The following is a 15,320-nucleotide window of genomic DNA, read 5'->3' as shown; positions in this document are numbered from 1 at the left end:
CAAACATGAGGAAAGTATATAAATGCTGTTAACTATTAAGCCCATCGATCTGACCTAGGGCCCATATATGTTCATACTAAGCACAGGAGCCTTATAATTACAATTTAAAATTATTTAATAACTTACAATTATTAAAAACCTTTAGCAAGGAACTAGGAAATCTAGTTGTGTGTCTAGGGGTGGGGAGGGTCTTTTTTTTTTTTTTTTTTTTATTCACGAGAAAGATAGGAGAGGGAGAAAGAACCAGACGTCACTCTGGTACTTGTGCCGCCAGGGATTGAACTTGGGACCTCCTGCTTGAGAGTCCAATGCTTTTATCCACTGTGTCACCTCCTGGACCACAAGGAGGGTCTTTTCTTTTTCTTTTTTTTTTCTTTTTTTAATTTTTTATATTTATTTTCCCTTTTGTTGCCCTTGTTTTTCATTGTTGTTGTAGTTATTGTTGTTGTTGATGTCATCATTGTTAGGACAGAGAGAAATGGAGAGAGGAGGGGAAGACAGAGAGGGGGAGAGAAAGATAGACACCTGCAGACCTGCTTCACCGCCTGTGAAGCGACTCCCCTGCAGGTGGGGAGCCGGGGGCTTGAACCAGGATCTTTATGCCGGTCCTTGCGCTTTGTGCCACCTGCACTTAACCCACTGTGCTACCGCCTGACTCCCTAGGAGGGTCTTTTCTTTAAGCAGAAAATAAATAATAGTCTCTGAGGGTCTCAAGTTCAATCCCTAATACAGCCTTAACTCTGAGAAAGGAAAGATGGAAGGAAAAAAGGAACATAATAGGAATAACTGGAACTAGTTATTTTTACATCTCCAGGGCTTCACTGCTCTGGTATGACTTGTTTTGTTTTTGCTTTATCAGAGCACTGTTTAGCTCTGAGTTATAATGGTGTGTATGTGGGGAGAGGGAAGGCTGAACATGGGACTGAGGAGCCAGCGTCAAGCACTAGAGTCTATTTGCATAACCATTATGCTATCTCCTCCACCCCCTGGTATGACTTTTAAAAATTTATTTATTTATTTATTTATTCTTATACTTATTAGAGCAGAGAGAAATTGAGAGTTGAGGGAATATAGAGAAGGAGAAAGAGATACCTGCAGACCTGCTATACTGCTCATGAAGCACCCCCCCCTTTCTGAAAGTGGGGAGCAGGGGCTTGAACCCCTAGTCCTTGCACATGGTAATATGTGTGCTTAACCAGGTATGCCACCGCCTGGCCCCCTGACTTTTTTTTTATATATATAGAGGGTAAAAGATACCATAACACTGAAGCTTCCTCCAATATGGGGACAGGGTTCTAATCACTCTGGAACATGCAAGTTAGGGAACAACAACAAAAATTTAACTCAGTTCAGTAAATTTCCATGCTAACTAGGGAAATAATTCCATTCATAGTAAAGGTGTTCTTAAAATATATGAAGATTGGGAGTTGGGCAGTAGTGCAGTGGGTTAAGCGCATGTGGCACAAAGCGCAAGGACTGGCATAAGGATCCTGGTTCGAGCCCCAGCTCCCCACCTGCAGGGCAGTCACTTCACAGGCGGTGAAGCAAGTCTGCAGGTGTCTGTCTCTCTCCCCCTCTCTGTCTTCCTTCCTCTCTCCATTTCTCTCTGTCCTATCTAACAATGATGACAGCGATAATAACTACAACAAAAATAAAAACAAGGGCAACAAAAGGGAAAATAAATAAAATAAAATAAAAGGTTAAAAAAGAGAAATATATGAAGATTGATTCATAATATGTGATAAGTCATAGTATTCCTGGTACATTTTGATAACCCTTTTGCAGTAGTGCTAAGATTTTTTTGTTTGTTTTTGTTTTGTTTTTAATTTTTACTAGGGATTGAATAATGATTAACAAGATTGTAGGATAACGGGAGTACAATTCTACACAGTCCTTTCCACAAGAATTCCATGTCTCATTCCCATCCATTGGAAGCTTCCTTATTCTTTATCCCTCTGGGAGTCTGAACCAAAATTCTTTATGGGGTGCTGTTGTTTTCGATGGGCTGGCTTCACGGGCGGGTAACAGACAACCAGGGACTCATGGTTGAGCTGTAGGCAGTATCTCTTTATTCATGCAGGACGCAGCACAATCTAAGCCGAGCTAAGCTAAACTAAACTAAAACGAACAATGTTGTCTTTATATATACTTCCCAAGTAGGGTGGGAACAGGATGTGACATAGAGAGGGTGGAGAGAAAAGTGACTGGTGAAAATCAGGGTATGACAAGGAGAGGGGGCGGAGCAAAAACATATCATGAACCAGTGGGGATTGAACCAATGCCCTGCAGTGGTTATGTAAATAGAATACAGTAGTTATGTAAATAGAATAGTGTTAAGCAGGGGGGATTAAACTAATGAAACAGAAGGGGTTTTTAGAAGCATACCAACAGGGTGCAGAAAGTGGAAGGTCTGGCTTCTGTAATTGCTTCTCTGCTGAACGTGGACATTGGCAACCCAGTTTTAATCTTGAGCACATGATTCTCTGTATCTTATTCTTACTGGTGAGGCTTTCTTCTGCAGAAAAGAGCAATTCAGGTAGATACTATGTTTCCAAACATTTTTTTTTTTTTTTTTTATCTAGTGCCTGGGCTAAACTGTCAATTATCCTCCTGGGCCTCCTCTTTTTTCTTTTCTTCTGTATACCTGAAGAGAAAGGAGAAAGGCACACCAACTTGCCTCTTGGCCATACATGGAGTGCTCCCCCCTTGTTCCTCCAATGTGGTCAGGAACCAAATCTGGAGTACCAGACATGGTAAAGCACGCTCTCTACTTGCTTAACTATATCCTGGACCCCAAACATGTTTTCTAGTGTAGCTCCTTCAGAAGAAAGCACTAAGAAATCAATCTAGCATTTCTGAGAAGGATGTTTTTTTTTTTTTTTTTTTGGCCTCCAGGGTTATCGATGGGGATTGGTATTAGCACTACAAATCCACTGCTGCTAGAGGCCAATTTTTTTTTTTCCCATTTTATTATATAAGACAGAGAGAAATTGAGAGAAGAGGGGAAGAGAAAGACACATGCAGACCTGCTTCACCACTTGCAAAGCAACCCCCTGCAGGTTGGGAGCTGGGGGCTCAAACCAGTATCCTTGCTTGTGCTTCATACTATGTGTGTTTAACCTGGTGCACTACCACTCAGCCCCAGCAACTTCCATTTTGTATCCCAGGTTGTCACATTCAGGTTGCTTCTGGCATATCTGGTGGGTAAAATCCAGGAATGCTGGTAATTATCCTGTAATGCAACACACACACACACACACACACACACACACACACACACACACACACGATAAAGAAATAGCTAACCCAGAATGTTATTGGCACTGAGATTGAAGTCAGGATCTGTTTCACAATATAGGATTAATTAAAAAAAATTTAAATGCCTCTGACAACTTGATTATTTTCAGAGAAATTCTAGATGCTCACACAAATGATGAGAAGGCATTATGAGCCATTAGAGTAGGGAGGATCTTATTAGGTACCTAATGTATGCCATAAACTTGTTTGTACTTTGTTACTTAATCTTTAAGACAACCACAAGAGTCAAAAGTTGGGAGTCAGGTGGTAGCACAGCGAGTTAAGTGCATGTGGCGCAAAGCACAAGGACTGGTGTAAGGATCCTGATTAGAGCCCCCCGGCTCTAAACCTGCAGAGGAGTCACTTCACAGGTGGTGAAGCAGGTCTGCAGGTGTCTGTCTTTCTCTCCCGCTCTGTTTGCCCCTCCCCTCTCCATTTCTCTCTCCTATCCAACAATGACGACATCAATAACAACAACAATAATAACTACAACAATAAAGCAACAAGGACAACAAAAGGGAAAATAAATATTTTTTAAAAGCTTTTAAAAAAAAGTCAGAAGTTATTGTTTCCATTTTGAACTAGGAAACCAAGGTTCAGAGCACAATTATTGAAAACTCCCTTGTAAATGGTTGTGCTAGAATTCAGGCCCCATCCTTCAGTAAGAAAGCAGTGGAAAAGAGGAAAGGGGAAAAGACAATGGAGGAAGCTTTAATGCTGTGGTCTCTATCTGAATGAAAAATGTGAACTATAGCAGCGAGGTCATGTATGAGTACATATGGCCCCAATTATATCAAGAAAAGAAACAAAACAAATATATATATATATTTCAAAGTTGAATAAGTGGGGCCAGGTGGTGGAGCACCTGATTGATCGCATATATCACAATGTACACGGACCTGTGTTTGAGCCCCTGGTCCCCACCTGCAGGGGGAAAGCATTGTGATTGGTGAAGCAGTGTTCCAGGTGTCTTTCTTTCTTTTTTTTTATAAGCAATTTTTTATATTTTTATTTATTTTCCCTTTTGTTGCCCTTGTTGTTTTTTGTTGTTGCTGTAGTTATTATTGTTGTCGTTGTTAGATAGGAAAGAGAGAAATGGAGAGAGGAGGGGAAGACAGAGGGGGAGAGAAAGATAGACACCTGCAGACCTGCTTCACTGCCTGTGAAGCGACTCCCCTGCAGGTGGGGCCAGGTATCTTTCTATCTATCTCCCTTTCCATTACCCCTTTCCTCTCGATTTCTGGCTGTCTCTGTCCAATAAATAAAGATAATAAAAATTAAACGAAACTTTAAAAAAATAAATAAAAATAAAATTGACCTGGATATCGGTGCAATAGATACAGTTTTGAACACTCAAGCACAAGTTTTCAAGTTTGATCCCCAGCATTTCATGTTCCAGAGTGATTCCTGCACTTCTCACTTCCCCTTAAATGAATCAAAAATTAAAAGACAGTTGAGGAAAGGAATTATAGAACAACATTTAGATCTTAATGCCAGTTAAGCTTTTATTTTTTATGAGTTTTTTTAAAAAAATTATTTATTTATGAGAGGGATAGGAGAGAGAAAAAGAACTAGACATCAGTCTGGTACATGTACTGCTGGGGGTTGAACTCAAGGCCTCATGCATGAGAATCCAACACTTAATCCACTGCACTACCTACTGGACCACGCAGTTAAGTTTTTAAATATTTGAGAAGTTATTATTTCCTCCTATGTTATTTCTCCCATAATTGTCTTTAGGATTATGCTTAATTTTAATTTGAGAAGTTCCTCAGGAAAAATATCTATACACTTATGACTATTAAGTAGTATTTCTATAGATTTCAAAATAAGAATGAAGTCTAATTATATTTAATGGTTTGGGTCTATCTAGCATTTAATATTTTCTGTATTTTCCTTTAATTATGTCTATACATGTACATGATAATAAATTATATTAATTTTTCTTTTTGCATTATAATTACATTATTTCAGTATACTTTTATAATTTTTCTTCATTTTGAATATGGGAGCATTGGATTTTTTTTTTCCTCCAGGTTTACTGCAGGGACTTGGTGCCTACACTATAAATCCACTGTTCCTGGAGGCTATTTATCCCCTTTTGTTGCCCCTGTTGTTTACTGTAATTGTTGTTATTGCTGTCGTTGTTGTCGGATAGGACAGAGAAATGGAGGGGGGGGAAGGAAAAGATAGACACCTGCAGACCTGCTTCACCACTTGTGAAGCGACACCCCTGGAGGTGGGGAGCCAGGGGCTTGCACCGGGATGTTTTATTTTTTGCCAAAGCACTGCTCAGCTTTTTTTTCTTTAACATTAGTGCATTATTATTTTTTAATATTTATCCTCTTTTGTTGCCCTTGTTTTACTGTTGTTGCCATTGATGTCATCTTTGTTGGATAGGACAGAGAGAAATGGAGAGAGTAGGGGCAAACAGGGAGAGAAAGGTAGACACCTATAGACCTGCTTCACCGCTTGTGAAGCAACTCCTCTACAGGTGGGGAGCTGGGAGCTCTAACTAGGATCCTTAAGCCAGTCCTTGCACTTTGTGCCACGTGTGCTTAACCCACTGTGCTACCGCCCAGCTCCCACTGCTCAGCTTTGGTTTATGGTGTTGCTAGGGTTTGAACCTCAAACATGAAGGTCTTTTTGCATCACTATTGTATTACCTCTCTAGCCCCAAACCTTGCTTTTTTTTTTTTTCAGAGTTTTTAAAAATTATTTATTTATTTATTCCCTTTTTGTTGCCCTTGTTGTTTTATTGTTGTAGTTATTATTGATGTTGTTGTTGGGTGGAACAAAGAGAGATAAAGGAGGAGAAGGCAGGGGGAGAGAAAGACACCTGCAGACTTGCTTCACTGCCTGTGAAGCGACTCCCCTGCAGGTGGGGAGCCGGGGGCTCGAACCCGGATCCTTTCGCAGGTCCTTGCGCTTTGCGTCATGTGCGCTTAACCCGCTGCGCTACTGCCTGACTCCCCAAATCTTGCTTTATATTATTTCATTAAACATTTGCAACGTTGATCCCTACTTAACATCGTTCATCTGTTTTTCTTTTCATTTATTTTGCTGCCATGGCTTTGAGCCTAAGTGATTCCACTGCTCCTGGTGAACTTTCTTTACCCCCTTTAATTTCAGAGATAGTTAGACAGAGAGATAAGGAGAAAGAACATAGCACCACTCCATTCATGAGGCCTCTTTGTTTCCAGCCTGGTGCTCCTATGTGGTGTCAGGTGCTCAAGCACAGGTGCTTTCCCAGGTAAACTATCTTGTGGGCCTGCATTTCTTTTTAGACACTATTCTTTTTTGTTTTTTTCATTTTATTTTATTTAATTTATGTATTTATTTATATTTGTCACCAAGGTTATTGCTGGGGCTCAGTGCTTGCACAATGAATCCACTGCTCCTGGAGGCCATTATTTTCCCCCTTTTGTTGCCCTTGCTGTTGTAGCCTTGTTGTGGTTATTATTGTTGTTGTTGATGTCGTTTGTTGTTGGATAGGACAGAGAAACCGAGAGAGGAGAGGAAGACAGAGGGTGAGAGAAAGATAGATACCTGCAGACCTGCTTCACCACTTGTGAAGCGACTCCCCTGCAGGTGGGGAGCAGGGGGCTCGAACCAGGGTCCTTTTGCTCCATGGGCGCATAACCCGCTGCGCTACCGCCTGGCCCCCAGCACTAAATTTACAAGCTTGAAATCCTGAGTTTAATCCCAAGCACCACCATGTACCAAAGTAATACTCTGGTTCTCTCTTTCATACTAATAAACAAAATACTTAAAAACATAAATAAATAAAAGTGCTTACACAAATCAAAACAATAAGGCTCACAAAGCTAGTTTCAAATAATAGAGTTTAAAGGGTCGGGCAGAGGCGCAGCGCACGTGGTGAGAAGCGCAAGGACCAGCGTAAGGATTCCGTAAGCAGGTCTGCAGGTGTCTGTCTTTCTCTCCCTCTCTCTGTCTTTCCCTCCTCTCTCCATTTCTCTCTGTCCTATCCAAAAACAATAATATTAACAACAGCAATGATAGACAACAAGGGCAACAAAAGGACAAAAATGGCCTCCAGGAGCAGTGGATTCGTAGTGCAGGCACCGAGCCCCAGCAATAACCCTGGAGGCAATAAAATAAAAGTAAAGTAAATTTAGTGCTGTAGCCATTGCCCTACCTCCTGAGTATACTAAACTCTTTTAAATAATAATTTTTGATCCTGTTGTTAAAATTAAAATAATCTTTCCATAGAAGAATCAATTATATGTTCTTAGTAATGTATTTTTTTTTCCCCAGGGTTAAAAGTTGAATCTGTATTTGAAAACAATTTTCAAGGATCTTGATTTAAAAAAAAAAGGGGGGGGTCGGGCGGTGGTGCAGTGGGTTAAGCGCATGTGGCGCAAAGCGCAGGGACCGGCATAAGGATCCCGGTTCGAGCCCCCGGCTCCCCACCTGCAGGGGAGTCGCTTCACAGGCGGTGAAGCAGGTCTGCAGGTGTCTATCTTTCTCTCCCCTTCTCTGTCTTCCCCTCCTCTCTCCATTTCTCTCTGTCCTATCCAACAACGAATTGCGTCAACAAGGGCAATAATAATAACCACAACGAAGCTACAACAAGGGCAACAAAAGGGGGGGAAAAATGGCCTCCAGGAGCGGTGGATTCATGGTGCAGACACCGAGCCCAGCAATAACCCTGGAGGAGGGAAAAAAAAAAAAAAAAAAGGACTTTATAGGGTGGAAAGTTATTACTGGTCTTTTGCTTACTAGAATCACTGATTCTTTTTTTTTTCCCCCCAGAAGACAGATAATTCTCAGGAGTCCACGGTAAGAACTCTTTGTGGATCTTGACGAGATATCTTAAGACTTTGAGGTATAGAGATATATGTACCTAATGGAGTATGGCACCTGCCTTGGCTATTTTTATTACCAAGGTAAAAGGGGGTTAAAATTACAATATTTGAGATTTATTGAAAGAGAAGAAAATAATTACCATATTGGCTATACATGCCAATATGGTATTAATGATGGGTATTGAGAAGTGATTTTTTTTTTCTTTATTTATTTGAAAGGGACAGCCAAAAATCAAGAGGGAAAGGGGCAATGGAGAGACAGCCTGTAGCCCTGCTTCACCACCCGTGAAGCTTTCCCCCTGCAGATGGGGACCAGGAGCTTAAACCTGGACCTTGCACACACTGTAATGTGTGTGATTTATTTATTAATATCAGAAAACGTTTGATTTCCATATCAGTGACTCTTACATAAGTACTTTTTTCCCTTTTCGTTTTCTTAGAATTAGAAAACTTAAAAAAAAAAAAAAAAGAAAAGAAAGAAAGAAAGAAAAGGAAAAAATTAGAAAACTAACCTCAGTTTCCTCATTGGCTAGTGAGGATTTAATGACCAAAAGTTTTGTTTTTATTTTTTCATACAGGCCCAAGCAAACTGTCGAGTTGGAGTTGCAGCCCTGAATACGCTAGCAGGTTACATTGACTGGGTGTCTATGAGTCACATTACTGCTGAAAACTGTAAACTTCTGGAGATTCTGTGCCTGCTCTTGAATGAGCAGGAACTTCAGTTGGAAGCTGCTGAGTGCCTTCTTATTGCAGTCAGCAGAAAAGTAAGTTACAACTTCAAACTGACTTACCCTGAGAATCTCTGAGGACTGTGGTTGTGTTTATTTGCAAATTGTATACAAAACTAACTTAAAAGTTTGGATTTTTCAACTTTACATCAATGGTTATTTTAGACAAGTTTGCTAGTGTTTTATGGATTCATTGCAGAATAGACAGATTTGTCAGGCTGTTTAGTCTTTTTATTTATTTATTTATTTTTGCACCAGCAGTATTGCTGGGGCTCAGTGCCGGCAATATGAATCCTCTGCTCCTGGTGGCCATTTTTCCCATTTTATTGGATAGGACAAAGAGAAATTGAGAGATATGGGGAAGATAGAGAAGGAGAGAGAGAAAGACACCCCCCCCCCAATAGGTGGGGAGCCGGGGCCTCCAACTGGGATCCTTGCGTGGGTCCTTGCACTCTGTACTATGTGCACTTAACCCGGTGTGCCACCTCCAGGGCTCCTGCCTTTTTAATATGTGCAAAGTTATTGAGCAGTCCTCCAGTCCGATTTTTTTTTTTTCTTCACTCTAGAGGGAGAGAGAAGACAGATTGAGAAAGAAGAGAAGGCAGAGGAGACCTACACACCAAAGCACCCTCCACCATCTATGGAGTTCCCTTTGGAACTGCCCATAGTACTCCCATGTGGTGCCAGGGATCAAATGCAGGACCTCACACACAATAGGGCATGCACCGAACTTGCCAGGCTATCTCCTGGCCTGCGATTCCTTTGTTTGCTTGCTTGCTTGGGTTTTTTTGTTTGTTGTGCTTTGTTTTTAGATAGAGACATTTTGGTGGGGGTCAGATTTGAGCCTGAGCCATACACATGACAAAGCGGCACACTGTCCAAGTGTCTATTTCACTAGACATGGTTTATAAAATAATTTAAAATTTTCGTATTTCACAATTAAGATAAAAGTAATTTTTTAAAGTTTTAAAACTGTTATATCAAAGAATCTTGGATGATTTTATACAGTGATGTGTTAACAGTATATTCTGTTGTTAATAGGATATGTTCTGAGAAATGGCATCATTGGGTGATTTCATCCTTGTGCAAATGTTAGAATATATAATTGCACAAACCTGAATGGCATCAGCTGGGGGTTGGGCAGTAGTGCAGCAGGTTAAGTACGTGGCATGAAGTGCAAGGACCGGCATAAGGATCCAGTTCGAGCCCTCGGCTCCCCACCTGTAGGGGAGTTGCTTCACAAGCGGTGAAACGGGTCTGCAGGTGTTTTTCTTTCTCTCCCCCTCTCTGTCTCCCCTCGTCTCTCTGTTTCTCTCTGTCCTATCCAACAACATCATCAATGGCAACATTAACAATAAATGACAATAACAAGGGCAACAAAAACGTGAAAAAATGACTTCCAGGAGCAGTGGATTTGTAGTGCAGGCACCAAGCCACAGCAAAATAACCCTGGAGGCAAAAAAAAAAAAATGGTATAAGCTACACACAGCCAGGCATTATGGTATACTCTGTTGGGAACATCATTGTATATGTAGTCCTTTATTAAGCAGCACATGACTGTATTCATCCTAGCTAAAACATATTCTCAATAGGAATATTATCTTCAGGTATAATTTCCATTGCTTTCATATCAGCCTTATAACCCAACACATTAAAAAATCTCTTCACCAGACATCTTTAAAGAGATGATTATGTAGGGAGTCTAGTGGTAGCACAGCGGGATAAGTGCATGTGGCGCAAAGCTCAAGGACAGGCATAAGGATCCTGGTTCGAGCCCCCGGCTCCCCACCTGCAGGGGGTTCGCTTCACAAGCAGTAAAACAGGCCTGCAGGTGTCTTATCTTTCTCTCCCCCTCTTTTCCCCTCCTCTCCATTTCTCTCTGTCCTAACAACAATGATATCAATAACAACAATAAAAAAAACAAGGGCAACAAAAGAGATAATAAATATTAAAAATTTTTTTTTAAAAGATGATTGTGTGTGTTTATTTGGCCACATGGCTATGTGATAAATTATGAAACAAATGTGAATATAAAAGATGTTAATAATCGGAAGCTTTTAATAATATAATTTGTATTACCTGTGTTTCTCTAAAATTGGATCTAGGGCAAGCTGGAAGACCGGAAGCCTTTGATGGTCTTATTTGGAGATGTTGCCATGCATTATATACTTTCTGCTGCACAGTGAGTATCTTGATTTTCTGCTTGTTTTTATTTTCTGTCATACATCTCAAGTTACTGTCTAAATGGTGGTAGCAAATTAATTGATACTGTCTTCAGTGAAAAAGTTGGGCAAGCTTAAATGAATCATTTAACCATTTTTGAAGGCTATGTTAGAAATAAGTCGTAGCACTCATTCACTTTTACACTTTCTCCATTCTCCAAAGCAACACATCTTATATTTTTTCCTTTGCCTTTTAAAAATATTTATCAATAATAAATGAGAGAGAGAGAGAGAACCACAGCCTCATTCTTGTACATACTGTGCTGGGGATTGAACTTAGGACCTCATACTTGTAGGATCACCTCTCTAGCTTTTGCACCATCTCCCATGCTGCTTGCTTGCTTATTTGCTTTCTCCCTTCCTTCCTTCCTTCCTTCCTTCCTTCCTTCCTTCCTTCCTTCCTTCCTTTCTTTCTCTCTCTCTCTTTCTTCCTTTAAAAATTTATTTATTCATTCCCTTTTGTTGCTCTTGTTTTATTGTTGTTGTTGATGTCGTTGGATAGGACAGAGAGAAATGGAGAGAGGAGGGGAAGACAGAGGGGGAGAGAAAGATAGACACCTGCAGACCTGCTTCACCGCCTGTGAAGTGACTCCCCTGCAGGTGGGGAGCCAGAGGCTCTAACCGGTATCCTTCCGCCACTCCTTGCGCTTTACACCACCTGCGCTTAACCCACTGCACTACTGCCCGACTCCCTTCTTCCTCTCTCTTTCTTTCTGAGAGAAGTACCGTAATACTGTTTCCTTGTTGCTCCTGAACGCTGTGCTTCATAGTTCTGAGGTTGGTGCTTTACCACTGAGCTGCCACTTAGCACTGTAGTCCTTTTTAGAATACTTTATTATCTAGAGGAGATTTTAGGTTCAAAGCAAAATTGAAAATGAAGTACAGAGGCTTATTCTTGCCCCCATATTAGCATAGCCTCCACACTTTATCAAAATACCCCATGAGTGGTACATTAGTTAAAAGTTGATAAGTAGCTCATAAGATAATTTAGTAGAGTTACAAGTTCAGTCCCCAGCATTGCATGTGCCAGAGTGATGCTCTGGTCTCTCTCCTCTCTATCATTATATATATTGCTGGGTGGTTGTGCTCCTGGTTGAGAACACATCTTACAATGTGCAAAGATCCAGGTCCAAGCCCCCCAGTCCCCACCTGTAGGAGGAAAGCTTCATAAGCAGTGAAGCAAGGTTGCAGGTGTCTCTATTTCCCTCACTATCTTCCCCTTTCCTCTTCATTTCTCTGTCTCTATTTGATACATAATAATAATAAAAAAAAATTAGAGTTGATGATCTACATTAACTCAACACAATCTGAGGTTTTCTTTTCTTTCTAACCAAAGCACTGCTCAGTTCTGGCCTATGGAAGTGCCAGGAGTTGAATATGACATCGGGTGCTTCAGGCATGAAAGTCTTTTTTTTTTTTTTTCTTTTTCCTCCTCCAGGGTTATTGCTGGGCTCGGTGCCTGCACCATGAATCCACCGCTCCTGGAGGCCATTTTTTCCCCCCTTTTGTTGCCCTTGTTGTAGCTTCGTTGTGGTTATTATTATTGCCCTTGTTGACGCAATTCGTTGTTGGATAGGACAGAGAGAAATGGAGAGAGGAGGGGAAGACAGAGAAGGAGAGAAAGATAGACACCTGCAGACCTGCTTCACCTGTGAAGCGACTCCCCTGCAGGTGGGGAGCCGGGGGCTCGAACCGGGATCCTTACGCAGGTCCCTGCGCTTTGCGCCACATGCGCTTAACCCACTGCGCCACCGCCCGACCCCCGCATGAAAGTCTTTTATATAACCATTATACCCTGTCCCCTACACTAAAGATTTATTCATTGACTAATGAGAGAGATCAGAGTATTCCTCTGACATATGTGATACCACAGCTTAAATTCAGGACCTTGTGCTTACAAGTCCAGCACTACAATCAATGTGCTACCTACTGGGCCACCATTTTGTCCGGCTTTTGTTTGCTTGTTTGTTTTCATTTTATTTGATAGGACAGAGAGAAATTGAAAGAGGACAGGGGGAGGGGTAACCTGAAACTTGCCTTACCACTTGTGAAGCATCCCCCCTGAAGGTGGGGAGCAGGGGCTCGAACTCAGGTTCTCGAACAGTTCGTCATACTATGTGCACTTAACCTGGTGCACCACTCCCCAGCCCCCATTTTGTCAGTTTTGTTTTGTTTGCCTCCAGGGTTATCGCTGGGACTCAGTGCCTGTACCACAAATCCACTGTTCCTGGCAGCCATCATTTTTCCATTGTTGTTATTGCTGCTGCTGTTATTGCATAGGCAACAGAAATTGACAGAGATGGGGAAGACAGAGGGGGAGAGAAACATAACACCTTCAGACCTGCTTCACAGCTTGTGAAGCGGCCCCCCACCCCCGGCAGGTGGGGAGCTGATGGCTCGAACCAGGATCCTTGCACTGATCCTTGCACTTCACACTATGTGCACTTAACCTTGTGCACTACCACCCGACCCCCCATTTTGTCAGTTTTAAAAAATGCTTAATGAAAAACAAGGGCAACAAAAAGGAATAAGTAAATTAAAAAAAAAAAACTTTAAACAATGCATAATAATATAATCTATGTAGTATATAGTTAATTTTCTTTTTATGATTTTTAAGTTTTTTTTAAATTTATTACATAAAAGTAGAGTTTTGGGGGTCAGGCTGCTGGTAGCACAGTGGGTTAAGTGCACGGTGCGCAAAGCACATGAACCGGCATAGGGATCTCCATTAGAGTCCCCAGCCCCTCACCTGCAGGGGGATCACTTCACAGGTGGTGAAGCAGGTCTGCAGGTGTCTTTCTCTCCCCATCTTGTCTTCCCATCCTCTCTCCATTTCTCCCTGTCCTATCCAACAACAGCAGCAGCACTGGCAACAGTAACAATAACAACAACAAGGGCAGCAAAATGGGAAAAATGGCCTTCAGGAGCAGTGGATTCGTGGCACTGAGCCCCAGCTATAACCCTAGAGGCAAAAAAAAAAAAGAGTTTCACATGAAGTAGAGAGAACAGAGTGGAGTGACATTCTAGAGTTGGGATTTAAAGTGAGAATCTCAAGACATGAAAGTTTGATGCTATCAGTTGGGAGCCATTCTCCCAACTGCAGTAATAGTGTATCTAAGGTACTTCTCTCTCTTATCATGCTTGATAGCTCCTTTGTTTTTAGTATTGAGTAATACCTGATCATCTGATCTGCAAGTTTATTAGTCCATCTACCAAAGGATGTATTAGTTGCTTCCAAGTTTTGCTAGTTAAGAATAAAGCTACTATGGACATCCATATGTAGGATGTCAGTGTTATGGGCTTTATCAATTATAATCAGTGTGTGATATATGTTGGCATATGTTTATTTACCATCTGTGTATCTTTAGTAAGATGTCGTAAGGTTCTTGACCCTTTTTTAATCAACTTGTTTTCATATTGAGTTCTGTGAGTTATTTGTGGGGCTGGGGAAGTAACATAATGGTTATGCAAAAAGACTTAAATGCCTGGGCTCTAAGATCCCAGGTTCAGTCCCTAGCACCACCTTAAGCCGGAACTGAGCAGCATAAAAAATTATTATTATTATTATTTGTGTATTTTGGATAGTAGCCCTTTATTAGATGTATATTTTGTAAATATTGTCTCCTAATCTGTCGTGTGTCTTATTGTCTTAGATGTAGTCCTTTGTACTTTTGCCAGTAGTGTTAGGAATGAATTTTTACATGCCCCACTCTTCTTTTTTTATAATTTATTTATTAGTGAGAGAAAGAGAACCAGTGTATCACTCTGACACATTTGGTGCTGGGGATTTAACTTGGCACCTCTTGAGAGGTGAGAACATGACCCACTGTGGCAATTCTTGGGCTGCTGTATGTTCCTTTCTCTGTAGCTCTAAATCTTCCCTGGTTATCGATCACTGTCTGTTATGAATGTTTCTATGCATATAACTATATGCACTGTCTTACAATGTCATGCTCAGAGTTTATGTTATTATGCCCTGTGGCCATATAAGTCCCAAAATATGCAGTCTGGGTGGTGGCACAGTACATATGGCATGGACTCTCAAGCCTGAGGTCCTGAGTTCAGTTCCCCGTAGCAAGCATATGAGAGTGATGCTCTTGTACTCTTTCCCTACTTCTGTCTCACTTAGAGTAAATCAGTAAGATGTTATAGTAATGCCCAAAACTATAGAAAGTCCCCTTAGTAACATCTAAAATTTTAATGTTGAAGCACAGACCACATACAGCTTCATTTAGTGGGACTGC

The 15,320-nt window shown here is 41.2% G+C and overlaps 1 protein-coding gene across 1 annotated transcript in view; it reads left to right on the top strand.

Moving 5' to 3' along the window:
• The window catches only part of XPO5 (exportin 5), a 60,951-nt gene that overhangs the window by 7,941 nt on the left and 37,690 nt on the right, over positions 1-15,320 (top strand). Inside the window, exons 6-8 of the mRNA XM_016191434.2 lie at positions 8,074-8,100; positions 8,705-8,890; positions 10,960-11,036. Of these exons, the coding sequence (XP_016046920.1) occupies positions 8,074-8,100; positions 8,705-8,890; positions 10,960-11,036 (290 nt within the window). The remainder of the gene's footprint in view (positions 1-8,073; positions 8,101-8,704; positions 8,891-10,959; positions 11,037-15,320) is intronic.

Source organism: Erinaceus europaeus, chromosome 4 (genome assembly GCF_950295315.1).
Source record: "Erinaceus europaeus chromosome 4, mEriEur2.1, whole genome shotgun sequence".
Classification (NCBI taxonomy): domain Eukaryota; kingdom Metazoa; phylum Chordata; class Mammalia; order Eulipotyphla; family Erinaceidae; genus Erinaceus; species Erinaceus europaeus.
The sequence above is the reverse complement of the archived record's forward strand: the minus strand, read 5'-3'. Positions and strand labels throughout refer to the sequence as shown.